This window comes from Protomyctophum parallelum (genome assembly GCF_964188405.1).
Source record: "Protomyctophum parallelum genome assembly, chromosome: 19".
In the NCBI taxonomy this organism is placed as follows: Eukaryota; Metazoa; Chordata; class Actinopteri; order Myctophiformes; family Myctophidae; genus Protomyctophum; species Protomyctophum parallelum.
In genome coordinates, this window is record NC_139717.1 from 2,363,845 (window position 1) to 2,384,282 (window position 20,438).

The 20,438-nt window shown below is 38.8% G+C and overlaps 1 protein-coding gene across 1 annotated transcript in view; it reads right to left on the bottom strand.

Moving 5' to 3' along the window:
* Positions 1-20,438, bottom strand: part of gnpat (glyceronephosphate O-acyltransferase) — a 56,105-nt gene that overhangs the window by 24,585 nt on the left and 11,082 nt on the right. The window contains exons 5-7 of the mRNA XM_083789940.1: positions 19,404-19,531; positions 17,436-17,511; positions 2,557-2,708 (exon numbers count right to left, since the gene is read on the bottom strand). Of these exons, the coding sequence (XP_083646066.1) occupies positions 2,557-2,708; positions 17,436-17,511; positions 19,404-19,531 (356 nt within the window). The remainder of the gene's footprint in view (positions 1-2,556; positions 2,709-17,435; positions 17,512-19,403; positions 19,532-20,438) is intronic.

Consider the following 20,438-nt stretch of genomic DNA (forward strand, 5'->3'; position numbering starts at 1 on the left):
AACCACTATATGAATGGCTAGTATTTCATACAACTTAAGTCACAGAGTTGGACTCCTTAGGGTTTGTATTAAATGTAGTAGTGAGTGACTCACAGAGGTGAACTCCTTGGGTTAGGGTTAGGGTTAGAGACTCACAGAGGTGGACTCCTTGGGTTAGGGTTAGGGTTAGAGACTCACAGAGGTGGACTCCTTGGGTTAGGGTTAGGGACTCACAGAGGTGGACTCCTTGGGTTAGGGTTAGGGACTCACAGAGGTGGACTCCTTGGGTTAGGGTTAGAGACTCACAGAGGTGGACTCCTTGGGTTAGGGTTAGGGTTTAGGGACTCACAGAGGTGGACTCCTTGGGTTAGGGTTAGGGTTTAGGGACTCACAGAGGTGGACTCCTTGGGTTAGGGTTAGAGACTCACAGAGGTGGACTCCTTGGGTTAGGGTTAGAGACTCACAGAGGTGGACTCCTTGGGTTAGGGTTAGGGTTTAGGGACTCACAGAGGTGGACTCCTTGGGTTAGGGTTAGAGACTCACAGAGGTGGACTCCTTGGGTTAGGGTTAGGGTTTAGGGACTCACAGAGGTGGACTCCTTGGGTTAGGGTTAGGGACTCACAGAGGTGGACTCCTTGGGTTAGGGTTAGGGTTAGGGACTCACAGAGGTGGACTCCTTGGGTTAGGGTTAGGGACTCACAGAGGTGGACTCCTTGGGTTAGGGTTAGGGACTCACAGAGGTGAACTCCTTGGGTTAGGGTTAGAGACTCACAGAGGTGGACTCCTTGGGTTAGGGTTAGGGTTAGAGACTCACAGAGGTGGACTCCTTGGGTTAGGGTTAGGGTTAGGGACTCACAGAGGTGGACTCCTTGGGTTAGGGTTAGAGACTCACAGAGGTGGACTCCTTGGGTTAGGGTTAGGGTTAGAGACTCACAGAGGTGGACTCCTTGGGTTAGGGTTAGGGTTAGAGACTCACAGAGGTGGACTCCTTGGGTTAGGGTTAGGGACTCACAGAGGTGAACTCCTTGGGTTAAGGTTAGGGTTTAGGGACTCACAGAGGTGAACTCCTTGGGTTAGGGTTAGGGTTTAGGGACTCACAGAGGTGGACTCCTTGGGTTAGGGTTAGGGTTAGGGACTCACAGAGGTGGACTCCTTGGGTTAGGGTTAGGGTTAGGGACTCACAGAGGTGGACTCCTTGGGTTAGGGTTAGGGACTCACAGAGGTGGACTCCTTGGGTTAGGGTTAGGGTTTAGGGACTCACAGAGGTGGACTCCTTGGGTTTGGGTTAGGGTTAGGGACTCACAGAGGTGGACTCCTTGGGTTAGGGTTAGGGTTAGAGACTCACAGAGGTGGACTCCTTGGGTTAGGGTTAGGGTTAGGGACTCACAGAGGTGGACTCCTTGGGTTAGGGTTAGGGACTCACAGAGGTGGACTCCTTGGGTTAAGGTTAGGGTTTAGGGACTCACAGAGGTGGACTCCTTGGGTTAGGGTTAGAGACTCACAGAGGTGGACTCCTTGGGTTAGGGTTTGGGTTAGGGACTCACAGAGGTGGACTCCTTGGGTTAGGGTTAGGGTTAGGGACTCACAGAGGTGGACTCCTTGGGTTTGGGTTAGGGTTAGGGACTCACAGAGGTGGACTCCTTGGGTTAGGGTTAGGGACTCACAGAGGTGGACTCCTTGGGTTTGGGTTAGGGTTAGAGACTCACAGAGGTGGACTCCTTGGGTTTGGGTTAGGGTTAGGGACTCACAGAGGTGGACTCCTTGGGTTAGGGTTAGAGACTCACAGAGGTGGACTCCTTGGGTTAGGGTTAGGGTTAGGGACTCACAGAGGTGGACTCCTTGGGTTAGGGTTAGGGTTTAGGGACTCACAGAGGTGGACTCCTTAGGGTTAGGGTTAGGGACTCACAGAGGTGGACTCCTTGGGTTAGGGTTAGGGACTCACAGAGGTGGACTCCTTGGGTTAGGGTTAGAGACTCACAGAGGTGGACTCCTTGGGTTAGGGTTAGGGACTCACAGAGGTGGACTCCTTAGGGTTAGGGTTAGGGTTAGGGACTCACAGAGGTGGACTCCTTGGGTTAGGGTTAGGGTTAGGGACTCACAGAGGTGGACTCCTTGGGTTAGGGTTAGGGACTCACAGAGGTGGACTCCTTAGGGTTAGGGTTAGGGACTCACAGAGGTGGACTCCTTGGGTTAGGGTTAGGTTAAGGGACTCACAGAGGTGGACTCCTTGGGTTAGGGTTAGAGACTCACAGAGGTGGACTCCTTGGGTTAGGGTTAGGGACTCACAGAGGTGGACTCCTTGGGTTAGGGTTAGGGACTCACAGAGGTGGACTCCTTGGGTTTGGGTTAGGGTTAGGGACTCACAGAGGTGGACTCCTTGGGTTAGGGTTAGGGTTTAGGGACTCACAGAGGTGGACTCCTTGGGTTTGGGTTAGGGTTAGGGACTCACAGAGGTGGACTCCTTGGGTTAGGGTTAGGGTTTAGGGACTCACAGAGGTGGACTCCTTGGGTTAGGGTTTAGGGACTCACAGAGGTGGACTCCTTGGGTTAGGGTTAGGGTTAAGGTTAGGGACTCACAGAGGTGGACTCCTTGGGTTTGGGGACCCCCAGCAGCTCGCGGGCGTACAGCGCCTCCTCCAGGATCCTCTCGTAGCTGATACTGACCGGCACCAGGCTGACGTCAAACACCTCGCCTTTGAAGAACGGCTCCATCACGATGTTCAGCAGACCTGCAGCAACGGCAACGGGGGAACGATTAGTCTCACACGTTAGATTAGTCTACATTAGATTAGTCTCACATGGTACCACATGGTACCACAGTGACATTTAGATTAGTCTCACGCGGTACCACAGTGACATTTAGATTAGTCTCACATGGTACCACAGTGACATTTAGATTAGTCTCACATGGTACCACATGGTACCACAGTGACATTTAGATTAGTCTCACACGGTACCACAGTGACATTTAGATTAGTCTCACATGGTACCACAGTGAAATTTAGATTAGTCTCACATGGTACCACAGTGACATTTAGATTAGTCTCACATGGTACCACAGTGACATTTAGATTAGTCTCACATGGTACCACAGTGGAATTTAGATTAGTCTCACATGGTACCACAGTGACATTTAGATTAGTCTCACACGGTACCACAGTGACATTTAGATTAGTCTCACATGGTACCGCAGTGACATTTAGATTAGTCTCACATGGTACCGCAGTGACATTCTAGCTGTGAGGCGACAGCACTACCAACTGTGCCACCGTGCCCCCCAAATAATGCTTTTGATGCAAATGTGTTTTTTGGCCATGATCCATCTAAGGGAATTCAGTGAAACCCAGCCCAAAGTACAGCTTTAACCTGCACATATAATATCATATCATCATCATACTATAATTAACCGAATGTCTGTGTGTCAGAAACAGTGCCGTAACTCCTTACTGCCTGCACCAATCACTCCCACTTTTCACACAGGCATTGACCATAATAATATGGAGGGCGTAACGAAGCCCTTTTTTCGATTTGACACATTAATAATGATTATTAATTAATGAATTAGTCAATTACAAACGCACCCGGGCGCAGTACCCTTCACGGCCACAAGGGGGGGGGGGCAAATATCTCACAACGGGTAAGGACTAGTATAAACAATGAAAGAGACCTACTGTACCAAAGGCAAAAAACTAAGCTCGGCTACACTGGCCAAAAAGTTAGCATTTAGCAGAAGTTCTTGTCCAGAGCGACTTAGAAAAGTAGGCCGAACGGACTAGGAGAGCCCTGTGTCGAACACACACAGAACAAGAGGCCATGGGGTTTGAGCCGAACGGACTAGGAGAGCCCTGTGTCGAACACACACAGAACAAGAGGCCATGGGGTTTGAGTGCAATGAGGTAAAAACATACAGTATGCTATGGCAGTAACACTCCTAGCATTTAACCCATTCTGACCTGAGATCAGATTCATACGAGGTTTCCGCCGGACACACACTGGTCTGATTAACCCCATTCTGACCTGAGATCAGATTAAAAAAAATGTCAGTCGCTCTTCGATTTTTCAAAAAATAGCAGACCTACAAGCTCATATCGCGCCACTCGGTGGCGCGATATGAGCTTGTAGATCTGCTATTTTTCAATAGCTAAAGCACGACATGATGCCGACACCAAAATGGGTGCCCGGTCAGAATGGGTTAATGTATGAGGTCATTATCTTACTGTACTGTATGAGGTCATTATCTTACTGTACTGTATGAGGTCATTATCTTACTGTACTGTATGAGGTCATTATCTTACTGTACTGTATGAGGTCATTATCTTACTGTACTGTATGAGGTCATTATCTTACTGTACTGTATGAGGTCATTATCTTACTGTACTGTATGAGGTCATTATCTTACTGTACTGTATGAGGTCATTATCTTACTGTACTGTATGAGGTCATTATCTTACTGTACTGTATGAGGTCATTATCTTACTGTACTGTATGAGGTCATTATCTTACTGTACTGTATGAGGTCATTATCTTACTGTACTGTATGAGGTCATTATCTTACTGTACTGTATGAGGTCATTATCTTACTGTACTGTACGAGGTCATTATCTTACTGTACTGTATGAGGTCATTATCTTACTGTACTGTATGTCATTATCTTAGTGTACTGTATGAGGTCATTATCTTACTGTACTGTATGAGGTCATTATCTTACTGTACTGTATGAGGTCATTATCTTACTGTACTGTACGAGGTCATTATCTTACTGTACTGTATGAGGTCATTATCTTACTGTACTGTATGAGGTCATTATCTTACTGTACTGTACGAGGTCATTATCTTACTGTACTGTACGAGGTCATTATCTTACTGTACTGTACGAGGTCATTATCTTACTGTACTGTATGAGGTCATTATCTTAGTGTACTGTATGAGGTCATTATCTTACTGTACTGTATGAGGTCATTGTCTTACTGTACTGTATGAGGTCATGATCTTAGTGTACTGTATGAGGTCATTATCTTACTGTACTGTATGAGGTCATTATCTTAGTGTACTGTATGAGGTCATTATCTTACTGTACTGTATGAGGTCATTATCTTACTGTACTGTATGAGGTCATTATCTTACTGTACTGTATGAGGTCATTATCTTACTGTACTGTATGAGGTCATTATCTTACTGTACTGTATGAGGTCATTATCTTACTGTACTGTATGAGGTCATTATCTTAGTGTACTGTACGAGGTCATTATCTTACTGTACTGTATGAGGTCATTATCTTACTGTACTGTATGAGGTCATTGTCTTACTGTACTGTATGAGGTCATTATCTTACTGTACTGTATGAGGTCATTATCTTACTGTACTGTACGAGGTCATTATCTTACTGTACTGTATGAGGTCATTATCTTACTGTACTGTACGAGGTCATTATCTTACTGTACTGTATGAGGTCATTATCTTACTGTACTGTATGAGGTCATTATCTTACTGTACTGTATGAGGTCATTATCTTACTGTACTGTATGAGGTCATTATCTTAGTGTACTGTATGAGGTCATTATCTTAGTGTACTGTATGAGGTCATTATCTTAGTGTACTGTATGAGGTCATTATCTTAGTGTACTGTACGAGGTCATTATCTTACTGTACTGTATGAGGTCATTATCTTACTGTACTGTACGAGGTCATTATCTTACTGTACTGTATGAGGTCATTATCTTACTGTACTGTATGAGGTCATTATCTTACTGTACTGTATGAGGTCATTATCTTACTGTACTGTATGAGGTCATTATCTTACTGTACTGTATGAGGTCATTATCTTACTGTACTGTATGAGGTCATTATCTTACTGTACTGTATGAGGTCATTATCTTAGTGTACTGTATGAGGTCATTATCTTAGTGTACTGTATGAGGTCATTATCTTACTGTACTGTATGAGGTCATTATCTTACTGTACTGTACGAGGTCATTATCTTACTGTACTGTATGAGGTCATTATCTTACTGTACTGTATGAGGTCATTATCTTACTGTACTGTATGAGGTCATTATCTTACTGTACTGTATGAGGTCATTATCTTACTGTACTGTACGAGGTCATTATCTTACTGTACTGTATGAGGTCATTATCTTACTGTACTGTATGAGGTCATTATCTTACTGTACTGTATGAGGTCATTATCTTACTGTACTGTATGAGGTCATGATCTTACTGTACTGTACGAGGTCATTATCTTACTGTACTGTATGAGGTCATTATCTTACTGTACTGTATGAGGTCATTATCTTACTGTACTGTATGAGGTCATTATCTTAGTGTACTGTATGAGGTCATTATCTTAGTGTACTGTACGAGGTCATTATCTTACTGTACTGTATGAGGTCATTATCTTACTGTACTGTATGAGGTCATTATCTTACTGTACTGTATGAGGTCATTATCTTACTGTACTGTATGAGGTCATTATCTTAGTGTACTGTATGAGGTCATTATCTTACTGTACTGTATGAGGTCATTGTCTTACTGTACTGTACGAGGTCATTATCTTACTGTACTGTATGAGGTCATTATCTTAGTGTACTGTATGAGGTCATTATCTTACTGTACTGTATGAGGTCATTATCTTACTGTACTGTATGAGGTCATTATCTTACTGTACTGTATGAGGTCATTATCTTACTGTACTGTATGAGGTCATTATCTTACTGTAATGTATGAGGTCATTATCTTACTGTACTGTATGAGGTCATTATCTTAGTGTACTGTATGAGGTCATTATCTTACTGTACTGTATGAGGTCATTATCTTACTGTACTGTATGAGGTCATTATCTTACTGTACTGTACGAGGTCATTATCTTACTGTACTGTATGAGGTCATTATCTTACTGTACTGTATGAGGTCATTATCTTACTGTACTGTATGAGGTCATTATCTTACTGTACTGTATGAGGTCATTATCTTACTGTACTGTATGAGGTCATTATCTTACTGTACTGTATGAGGTCATTATCTTACTGTACTGTATGAGGTCATTGTCTTACTGTACTGTATGAGGTCATTATCTTACTGTACTGTATGAGGTCATTATCTTACTGTACTGTATGAGGTCATTATCTTACTGTACTGTATGAGGTCATTATCTTACTGTACTGTATGAGGTCATTATCTTAGTGTACTGTATGAGGTCATTATCTTACTGTACTGTATGAGGTCATTGTCTTACTGTACTGTATGAGGTCATTATCTTACTGTACTGTATGAGGTCATTATCTTACTGTACTGTATGAGGTCATTATCTTACTGTACTGTATGAGGTCATTATCTTAGTGTACTGTATGAGGTCATTATCTTACTGTACTGTATGAGGTCATTATCTTACTGTACTGTATGAGGTCATTGTCTTACTGTACTGTATGAGGTCATTATCTTACTGTACTGTATGAGGTCATTATCTTACTGTACTGTATGAGGTCATTATCTTACTGTACTGTATGAGGTCATTATCTTACTGTACTGTATGAGGTCATTATCTTACTGTACTGTATGAGGTCATTATCTTACTGTACTGTATGAGGTCATTATCTTAGTGTACTGTATGAGGTCATTATCTTACTGTACTGTATGAGGTCATTGTCTTACTGTACTGTATGAGGTCATTATCTTACTGTACTGTATGAGGTCATTATCTTACTGTACTGTATGAGGTCATTATCTTAGTGTACTGTATGAGGTCATTATCTTACTGTACTGTATGAGGTCATTATCTTAGTGTACTGTATGAGGTCATTATCTTACTGTACTGTATGTCATTATCTTACTGTACTGTATGAGGTCATTATCTTACTGTACTGTATGAGGTCATTATCTTACTGTACTGTATGTCATTATCTTACTGTACTGTATGAGGTCATTATCTTACTGTACTGTATGAGGTCATTATCTTACTGTACTGTATGAGGTCATTATCTTACTGTACTGTATGAGGTCATTATCTTACTGTACTGTATGAGGTCATTATCTTACTGTACTGTATGTCATTATCTTACTGTACTGTATGAGGTCATTATCTTACTGTACTGTATGAGGTCATTGTCTTACTGTACTGTATGAGGTCATTATCTTACTGTACTGTATGAGGTCATTATCTTACTGTACTGTATGAGGTCATTGTCTTACTGTACTGTATGAGGTCATTATCTTACTGTACTGTATGAGGTCATTATCTTACTGTACTGTATGAGGTCATTGTCTTACTGTACTGTATGAGGTCATTATCTTACTGTACTGTATGAGGTCATTATCTTACTGTACTGTATGAGGTCATTATCTTACTGTACTGTATGAGGTCATTATCTTACTGTACTGTATGAGGTCATTATCTTACTGTACTGTATGTCATTATCTTACTGTACTGTATGAGGTCATTATCTTACTGTACTGTATGAGGTCATTGTCTTACTGTACTGTATGAGGTCATTATCTTACTGTACTGTATGAGGTCATTATCTTACTGTACTGTATGAGGTCATTGTCTTACTGTACTGTATGAGGTCATTATCTTACTGTACTGTATGAGGTCATTATCTTACTGTACTGTATGAGGTCATTGTCTTACTGTACTGTATGAGGTCATTATCTTACTGTACTGTATGAGGTCATTGTCTTACTGTACTGTATGAGGTCATTATCTTACTGTACTGTATGAGGTCATTATCTTACTGTACTGTATGAGGTCATTATCTTACTGTACTGTATGAGGTCATTATCTTACTGTACTGTATGAGGTCATTATCTTAGTGTACTGTATGAGGTCATTATCTTACTGTACTGTATGAGGTCATTATCTTACTGTACTGTATGAGGTCATTATCTTAGTGTACTGTATGAGGTCATTATCTTACTGTACTGTATGAGGTCATTGTCTTACTGTACTGTATGAGGTCATTATCTTAGTGTACTGTATGAGGTCATTGTCTTACTGTACTGTATGAGGTCATTATCTTACTGTACTGTATGAGGTCATTATCTTACTGTACTGTATGAGGTCATTATCTTACTGTACTGTATGAGGTCATTATCTTACTGTACTGTATGAGGTCATTATCTTACTGTACTGTATGAGGTCATTATCTTACTGTACTGTATGAGGTCATTATCTTACTGTACTGTATGAGGTCATTATCTTACTGTACTGTATGAGGTCATTATCTTACTGTACTGTATGAGGTCATTATCTTACTGTACTGTATGAGGTCATTATCTTAGTGTACTGTATGAGGTCATTATCTTACTGTACTGTATGAGGTCATTATCTTAGTGTACTGTATGAGGTCATTGTCTTACTGTACTGTATGAGGTCATTATCTTACTGTACTGTATGAGGTCATTATCTTACTGTACTGTATGAGGTCATTATCTTAGTGTACTGTATGAGGTCATTATCTTAGTGTACTGTACGAGGTCATTATCTTACTGTACTGTATGAGGTCATTGTCTTACTGTACTGTATGAGGTCATTATCTTAGTGTAATGTATGAGGTCATTATCTTAGTGTACTGTACGAGGTCATTATCTTACTGTACTGTATGAGGTCATTATCTTACTGTACTGTATGAGGTCATTGTCTTACTGTACTGTATGAGGTCATTATCTTACTGTACTGTATGAGGTCATTATCTTAGTGTACTGTATGAGGTCATTATCTTAGTGTACTGTATGAGGTCATTATCTTACTGTACTGTATGAGGTCATTATCTTAGTGTACTGTATGAGGTCATTATCTTACTGTACTGTATGAGGTCATTATCTTAGTGTACTGTACGAGGTCATTATCTTACTGTACTGTATGAGGTCATTATCTTAGTGTACTGTATGAGGTCATTATCTTACTGTACTGTATGAGGTCATTATCTTAGTGTAATGTATGAGGTCATTATCTTACTGTACTGTATGAGGTCATTATCTTAGTGTACTGTATGAGGTCATTATCTTAGTGTACTGTATGAGGTCATTGTCTTACTGTACTGTATGAGGTCATTATCTTACTGTACTGTATGAGGTCATTATCTTAGTGTACTGTATGAGGTCATTATCTTACTGTACTGTATGAGGTCATTATCTTACTGTACTGTATGAGGTCATTATCTTAGTGTACTGTACGAGGTCATTATCTTACTGTACTGTATGTCATTATCTTACTGTACTGTATGAGGTCATTATCTTAGTGTAATGTATGAGGTCATTATCTTACTGTACTGTATGAGGTCATTATCTTAGTGTAATGTATGAGGTCATTGTCTTACTGTACTGTATGAGGTCATTATCTTAGTGTACTGTATGAGGTCATTATCTTAGTGTACTGTACGAGGTCATTATCTTACTGTACTGTATGAGGTCATTATCTTACTGTACTGTATGAGGTCATTATCTTACTGTACTGTATGAGGTCATTATCTTACTGTACTGTATGAGGTCATTATCTTACTGTACTGTATGAGGTCATTATCTTACTGTACTGTATGAGGTCATTATCTTACTGTACTGTATGAGGTCATTATCTTACTGTACTGTATGAGGTCATTATCTTACTGTACTGTATGAGGTCATTATCTTACTGTACTGTATGAGGTCATTATCTTACTGTACTGTATGAGGTCATTATCTTACTGTACTGTATGAGGTCATTATCTTACTGTACTGTATGAGGTCATTATCTTAGTGTACTGTATGAGGTCATTATCTTACTGTACTGTATGAGGTCATTATCTTACTGTACTGTACGAGGTCATTATCTTAGTGTACTGTATGAGGTCATTATCTTACTGTACTGTATGAGGTCATTATCTTACTGTACTGTATGAGGTCATTATCTTACTGTACTGTATGAGGTCATTATCTTACTGTACTGTATGAGGTCATTATCTTACTGTACTGTATGAGGTCATTATCTTACTGTACTGTATGAGGTCATTATCTTACTGTACTGTATGAGGTCATTATCTTAGTGTACTGTATGAGGTCATTATCTTACTGTACTGTATGAGGTCATTATCTTACTGTACTGTATGAGGTCATTATCTTACTGTACTGTATGAGGTCATTATCTTACTGTACTGTATGAGGTCATTATCTTAGTGTACTGTATGAGGTCATGATCTTACTGTACTGTACGAGGTCATTATCTTACTGTACTGTATGAGGTCATTATCTTAGTGTACTGTATGAGGTCATTATCTTACTGTACTGTATGAGGTCATTATCTTACTGTACTGTATGAGGTCATGATCTTACTGTACTGTATGAGGTCATTATCTTACTGTACTGTATGAGGTCATTATCTTACTGTACTGTATGAGGTCATTATCTTACTGTACTGTATGAGGTCATTATCTTACTGTACTGTATGAGGTCATTATCTTACTGTACTGTATGAGGTCATTATCTTACTGTACTGTATGAGGTCATTATCTTACTGTACTGTATGAGGTCATTATCTTAGTGTACTGTATGAGGTCATTATCTTACTGTACTGTACGAGGTCATTATCTTAGTGTACTGTATGAGGTCATTGTCTTACTGTACTGTATGAGGTCATTATCTTAGTGTACTGTATGAGGTCATTATCTTACTGTACTGTATGAGGTCATTATCTTACTGTACTGTATGAGGTCATTATCTTACTGTACTGTATGAGGTCATTGTCTTACTGTACTGTATGAGGTCATTATCTTAGTGTACTGTATGAGGTCATTATCTTACTGTACTGTATGAGGTCATTATCTTACTGTACTGTATGAGGTCATTATCTTAGTGTACTGTATGAGGTCATTATCTTACTGTACTGTATGAGGTCATTATCTTAGTGTACTGTATGAGGTCATTATCTTAGTGTACTGTATGAGGTCATTATCTTACTGTACTGTATGAGGTCATTATCTTAGTGTACTGTATGAGGTCATTATCTTAGTGTACTGTATGAGGTCATTATCTTACTGTACTGTATGAGGTCATTATCTTAGTGTACTGTATGAGGTCATTGTCTTACTGTACTGTATGAGGTCATTATCTTACTGTACTGTATGAGGTCATTATCTTACTGTACTGTATGAGGTCATTATCTTACTGTACTGTATGAGGTCATTATCTTACTGTACTGTATGAGGTCATTATCTTAGTGTACTGTACGAGGTCATTATCTTAGTGTACTGTATGAGGTCATTATCTTAGTGTACTGTATGAGGTCATTATCTTAGTGTACTGTACGAGGTCATTATCTTAGTGTACTGTATGAGGTCATTATCTTAGTGTACTGTATGAGGTCATTATCTTACTGTACTGTATGAGGTCATTATCTTACTGTACTGTATGAGGTCATTATCTTACTGTACTGTATGAGGTCATTATCTTACTGTACTGTATGAGGTCATTATCTTAGTGTACTGTATGAGGTCATTGTCTTACTGTACTGTATGAGGTCATTATCTTAGTGTACTGTATGAGGTCATTATCTTACTGTACTGTACGAGGTCATTATCTTACTGTACTGTATGAGGTCATTATCTTAGTGTACTGTATGAGGTCATTATCTTACTGTACTGTATGAGGTCATTATCTTACTGTACTGTACGAGGTCATTATCTTACTGTACTGTATGAGGTCATTATCTTACTGTACTGTATGAGGTCATTATCTTACTGTACTGTATGAGGTCATTATCTTACTGTACTGTATGAGGTCATTATCTTACTGTACTGTATGAGGTCATTATCTTACTGTACTGTATGAGGTCATTATCTTACTGTACTGTATGAGGTCATTATCTTACTGTACTGTATGAGGTCATTATCTTACTGTACTGTATGAGGTCATTATCTTACTGTACTGTATGAGGTCATTATCTTACTGTACTGTATGAGGTCATTATCTTACTGTACTGTATGAGGTCATTATCTTACTGTACTGTATGAGGTCATTATCTTAGTGTACTGTATGAGGTCATTGTCTTACTGTACTGTATGAGGTCATTATCTTAGTGTACTGTATGAGGTCATTGTCTTACTGTACTGTATGAGGTCATTATCTTAGTGTACTGTATGAGGTCATTGTCTTACTGTACTGTATGAGGTCATTATCTTACTGTACTGTATGAGGTCATTGTCTTACTGTACTGTATGAGGTCATTATCTTAGTGTACTGTATGAGGTCATTATCTTACTGTACTGTATGAGGTCATTATCTTACTGTACTGTACGAGGTCATTATCTTACTGTACTGTACGAGGTCATTATCTTACTGTACTGTACGAGGTCATTATCTTACTGTACTGTACGAGGTCATTATCTTACTGTACTGTATGAGGTCATTGTCTTACTGTACTGTATGAGGTCATTATCTTACTGTACTGTATGAGGTCATTATCTTACTGTACTGTATGAGGTCATTATCTTCCTGTACTGTATGAGGTCATTATCTTACTGTACTGTATGAGGTCATTATCTTACTGTACTGTATGAGGTCATTATCTTACTGTACTGTATGAGGTCATTATCTTACTGTACTGTATGAGGTCATTATCTTCCTGTACTGTATGAGGTCATTGTCTTACTGTACTGTATGAGGTCATTATCTTACTGTACTGTATGAGGTCATTATCTTACTGTACTGTATGAGGTCATTATCTTCCTGTACTGTATGAGGTCATTATCTTACTGTACTGTATGAGGTCATTATCTTAGTGTACTGTATGAGGTCATTATCTTCCTGTACTGTATGAGGTCATTATCTTACTGTACTGTATGAGGTCATTATCTTACTGTACTGTATGAGGTCATTATCTTACTGTACTGTATGAGGTCATTATCTTACTGTACTGTATGAGGTCATTATCTTACTGTACTGTATGAGGTCATTATCTTACTGTACTGTATGAGGTCATTATCTTACTGTACTGTATGAGGTCATTGTCTTACTGTACTGTATGAGGTCATTATCTTACTGTACTGTATGAGGTCATTATCTTCCTGTACTGTATGAGGTCATTATCTTACTGTACTGTATGAGGTCATTATCTTACTGTACTGTATGAGGTCATTATCTTACTGTACTGTATGAGGTCATTATCTTACTGTACTGTATGAGGTCATTATCTTACTGTACTGTATGAGGTCATTATCTTACTGTACTGTATGAGGTCATTATCTTACTGTACTGTATGAGGTCATTATCTTACTGTACTGTACGAGGTCATTATCTTACTGTACTGTATGAGGTCATTATCTTACTGTACTGTATGAGGTCATTATCTTACTGTACTGTACGAGGTCATTATCTTACTGTACTGTATGAGGTCATTATCTTACTGTACTGTACGAGGTCATTATCTTACTGTACTGTATGAGGTCATTATCTTAGTGTACTGTATGAGGTCATTATCTTACTGTACTGTACGAGGTCATTATCTTACTGTACTGTACGAGGTCATTATCTTAGTGTACTGTATGAGGTCATTATCTTACTGTACTGTATGAGGTCATTATCTTACTGTACTGTATGAGGTCATTATCTTCCTGTACTGTATGAGGTCATTGTCTTACTGTACTGTATGAGGTCATTATCTTACTGTACTGTATGAGGTCATTATCTTACTGTACTGTATGAGGTCATTGTCTTACTGTACTGTATGAGGTCATTATCTTACTGTACTGTATGAGGTCATTATCTTAGTGTACTGTACGAGGTCATTATCTTACTGTACTGTATGAGGTCATTATCTTACTGTACTGTATGTCATTATCTTACTGTACTGTATGAGGTCATTATCTTACTGTACTGTATGAGGTCATTATCTTACTGTACTGTATGAGGTCATTGTCTTACTGTACTGTATGAGGTCATTATCTTACTGTACTGTATGAGGTCATTATCTTACTGTACTGTATGAGGTCATTATCTTACTGTACTGTATGAGGTCATTATCTTACTGTACTGTACGAGGTCATTATCTTACTGTACTGTATGAGGTCATTATCTTACTGTACTGTATGAGGTCATTATCTTACTGTACTGTACGAGGTCATTATCTTACTGTACTGTATGAGGTCATTATCTTACTGTACTGTACGAGGTCATTATCTTACTGTACTGTATGAGGTCATTATCTTAGTGTACTGTATGAGGTCATTATCTTACTGTACTGTACGAGGTCATTATCTTACTGTACTGTACGAGGTCATTATCTTAGTGTACTGTATGAGGTCATTATCTTACTGTACTGTATGAGGTCATTATCTTACTGTACTGTATGAGGTCATTATCTTAGTGTACTGTATGAGGTCATTATCTTACTGTACTGTATGAGGTCATTATCTTACTGTACTGTATGAGGTCATTATCTTAGTGTACTGTATGAGGTCATTATCTTACTGTACTGTATGAGGTCATTATCTTACTGTACTGTATGAGGTCATTATCTTAGTGTACTGTATGAGGTCATTATCTTACTGTACTGTATGAGGTCATTATCTTAGTGTACTGTATGAGGTCATTATCTTACTGTACTGTATGAGGTCATTATCTTACTGTACTGTATGAGGTCATTATCTTACTGTACTGTATGAGGTCATTATCTTACTGTACTGTATGAGGTCATTATCTTACTGTACTGTATGAGGTCATTATCTTACTGTACTGTATGAGGTCATTATCTTACTGTACTGTATGAGGTCATTATCTTACTGTACTGTATGAGGTCATTATCTTAGTGTACTGTATGAGGTCATTGTCTTACTGTACTGTATGAGGTCATTATCTTAGTGTACTGTATGAGGTCATTGTCTTACTGTACTGTATGAGGTCATTATCTTACTGTACTGTATGAGGTCATTATCTTACTGTACTGTATGAGGTCATTATCTTACTGTACTGTATGAGGTCATTATCTTACTGTACTGTATGAGGTCATTATCTTACTGTACTGTATGAGGTCATTATCTTACTGTACTGTATGAGGTCATTATCTTAGTGTACTGTATGAGGTCATTATCTTACTGTACTGTATGAGGTCATTATCTTACTGTACTGTATGAGGTCATTATCTTACTGTACTGTATGAGGTCATTATCTTACTGTACTGTATGAGGTCATTATCTTACTGTACTGTATGAGGTCATTATCTTACTGTACTGTATGAGGTCATTATCTTACTGTACTGTATGAGGTCATTATCTTACTGTACTGTATGAGGTCATTATCTTACTGTACTGTATGAGGTCATTATCTTAGTGTACTGTACGAGGTCATTATCTTAGTGTACTGTATGAGGTCATTATCTTACTGTACTGTACGAGGTCATTATCTTAGTGTACTGTATGAGGTCATTATCTTACTGTACTGTATGAGGTCATTATCTTACTGTACTGTATGAGGTCATTATCTTACTGTACTGTATGAGGTCATTATCTTAGTGTACTGTATGAGGTCATTATCTTAGTGTACTGTATGAGGTCATTATCTTACTGTACTGTATGAGGTCATTATCTTAGTGTACTGTATGAGGTCATTATCTTACTGTACTGTATGAGGTCATTATCTTACTGTACTGTATGAGGTCATTATCTTACTGTACTGTACGAGGTCATTATCTTACTGTACTGTATGAGGTCATTATCTTACTGTACTGTACGAGGTCATTATCTTACTGTACTGTATGAGGTCATTATCTTAGTGTACTGTATGAGGTCATTATCTTACTGTACTGTACGAGGTCATTATCTTACTGTACTGTATGAGGTCATTATCTTACTGTACTGTATGAGGTCATTGTCTTACTGTACTGTATGAGGTCATTGTCTTACTGTACTGTACGAGGTCATTATCTTACTGTACTGTATGAGGTCATTATCTTACTGTACTGTATGAGGTCATTATCTTAGTGTACTGTATGAGGTCATTATCTTACTGTACTGTACGAGGTCATTGTCTTACTGTACTGTATGAGGTCATTATCTTACTGTACTGTATGAGGTCATTATCTTACTGTACTGTATGAGGTCATTATCTTAGTGTACTGTATGAGGTCATTATCTTACTGTACTGTATGAGGTCATTATCTTACTGTACTGTATGAGGTCATTATCTTACTGTACTGTATGAGGTCATTATCTTACTGTACTGTATGAGGTCATTATCTTACTGTACTGTATGAGGTCATTATCTTACTGTACTGTATGAGGTCATTATCTTACTGTACTGTATGAGGTCATTATCTTAGTGTACTGTATGAGGTCATTATCTTACTGTACTGTATGAGGTCATTATCTTACTGTACTGTATGAGGTCATTATCTTAGTGTACTGTACGAGGTCATTATCTTAGTGTACTGTATGAGGTCATTATCTTACTGTACTGTATGAGGTCATTATCTTACTGTACTGTACGAGGTCATTATCTTACCTAATTTGGGCGTGAGGGACTTGCATGTTCTGCTTCTCGTCCCTTCTAGGAAGAATTCGATTGGTGCAAATCCATTCTGGAGGGGGAGGGGGCGGGGGCAGAGATGGGAGAAAAATATGAATATGATTTTTTACATTTGATGTGTATTCACAATTACAAATAAATATATTGTATTATCCATAAGTTTAGGAGCACATTTTGTACATCATTTCTTTATCGTTGATTAGTCATACGTTTGCAACGAGGTATAACATGTAAGGATCACGTAATCGTGGAATGAATGAACACCGCTATAGGTTCAAGGTTCACGTTATTTAATGAACGAACACCGCTATAGGTTCAAGGTTCACGTTATTTAATGAATGAACACCGCTATAGGTTCAAGGTTCACGTTATTTAATGAACGAACACCGCTATAGGTTCAAGGTTCACGTTATTTAATGAATGAACACCGCTATAGGTTCAAGGTTCACGTTATTTAATGAATGAACACCGCTATAGGTTCAAGGTTCACGTTATTTAATGAATGAACACCGCTATAGGTTCAAGGTTCACGTTATTTAATGAACGAACACCGCTATAGGTTCAAGGTTCACGTTATTTAATGTATGAACACCGCTATAGGTTCAAGGTTCATGTTATTTAATGAATGAACACCGCTATAGGTTCAAGGTTCACGTTATTTAATGTATGAACACCGCTATAGGTTCAAGGTTCATGTTATTTAATGAATGAACACCGCTATAGGTTCAAGGTTCACGTTATTTAATGAATGAACACCGCTATAGGTTCAAGGTTCACGTTATTTAATGAATGAACACCGCTATAGGTTCAAGGTTCACGTTATTTAATGAATGAACACCGCTATAGGTTCAAGGTTCACGTTATTTAATGAATGAACACCGCTATAGGTTCAAGGTTCATGTTATTTAATGAATGAACACCGCTATAGGTTCAAGGTTCATGTTATTTAATGAATGAACACCGCTATAGGTTCAAGGTTCACGTTATTTAATGTATGAACACCGCTATAGGTTCAAGGTTCATGTTATTTAATGTATGAACACCGCTATAGGTTCAAGGTTCATGTTATTTAATGTATGAACACCGCTATAGGTTCAAGGTTCATGTTATTTAATGAATGAACACCGCTATAGGTTCAAGGTTCATGTTATTTAATGTATGAACACCGCTATAGGTTCAAGGTTCATGTTATTTAATGAATGAACACCGCTATAGGTTCAAGGTTCATGTTATTTAATGAATGAACACCGCTATAGGTTCAAGGTTCATGTTATTTAATGAATGAACACCGCTATAGGTTCAAGGTTCACGTTATTTAATGTATGAACACCGCTATAGGTTCAAGGTTCACGTTATTTAATGTATGAACACCGCTATAGGTTCAAGGTTCATGTTATTTAATGAATGAACACCGCTATAGGTTCAAGGTTCACGTTATTTAATGTATGAACACCGCTATAGGTTCAAGGTTCACGTTATTTAATGTATGAACACCGCTATAGGTTCAAGGTTCATGTTATTTAATGAATGAACACCGCTATAGGTTCAAGGTTCACGTTATTTAATGAATGAACACCGCTATAGGTTCAAGGTTCACGTTATTTAATGAACGAACTCGTAGCGTGCCACCGAGTGGCGCGCTACAAGCTTGTAGATCTGCTATTTTTGAAAAACCGAAGAACGACTGAGATAGAAACATAGGCTTTTTCAGAAAACTGTCAGGATTCAGAAGACCTTTTTAGAATCTGATCTCAGGTCAGAATGGGTTAACCCATAAATACAGGTCCGTGGCCCATAGTGTGTCACGTAACGTGTTTGGGAAACAGAACCCAACAGAACCCAACAGAACCAAACAGAACCCAACAGAACCCAACAGAACCCAACAGAACCCAACAGAACCCAACAGAACCAAACAGAACCCAACAGAACCCAACAGAACCTTACCCTGAGCATGGTCTTGACGTACTCGGAGAAGGCAGCCCAGTACAGCTTGTCTCCGCCAAACGACCGACGGAGGAAGAAAGCTCCAGACATACGCAGCATCTCGCCCACGATCTTCATCCCCATGAAGTCTGCACAGATTGTCGTTAATTCATATTAAATATTCATTTTATGAACGTGATAGCATTAACCCATTCTGACCCGAGATCAGATTCTAAAAGAATGTCTTCTACGTTCTGACAGTTTTCTGAAAAAGCTATGTTTCTATGTCAGTCGTTCTTCTTCAAAAATAGCAGACCTACAAGCTCTACGACAGTGCAGAAACATAATTCCCTTCCTTGATGTATTAATGGGCATCAATAAGGACCATCACCTGTGTCACAGACACACACAGCTCCCCTCTGCAGTCCTCTACTACTGAAAGAGACTGCATGGAGTCGGTCTCATTTCTCTCCAAAAGCACTTGAGTATGATGGAATATGATTAAAGCCACATTTCATATCACACACACCATAATTCACTAGCCCCCCTAAAAAAAAAGTTTAAATTTTTATCGAATGAGGATAAGACAGAAGTTCTCATAATCGGTTCTAGCGAGCAGAAAGAATCAATAATAAGCAGACATGGCAACCTGACTGTAGAAAGTAACAGTACAGTAAAGAACCTGGGGGTCATTATTGATTCTGAATTGAATTTTAATTCACACATTAATCATGTTACCAAGATTGCCTTTTTTCACCTTAGAAATATTGCACGAATCAGAGCCTATTTGTCTTTGGACGATGCAAACACGCTAATCCACGCCTTTACTTTTTCTCGGCTTGATTTATACTGAAATGCACTTTTTTCAGGACTGCCTAAGAAAACAACTGACAGATTACAACTTGTCCAAAATGCAGCAGCCAGAGTTTTAACTAGAACTAAGATGAGAGAGAACATATTACTCCAGTTTTGGCTTCACTGCACTGGCTTCCGGTTGTTTTTAGGATTGATTTTAAAATGATTTTACTCGTGTATAAAGCTCTCAATGGTCTCGCA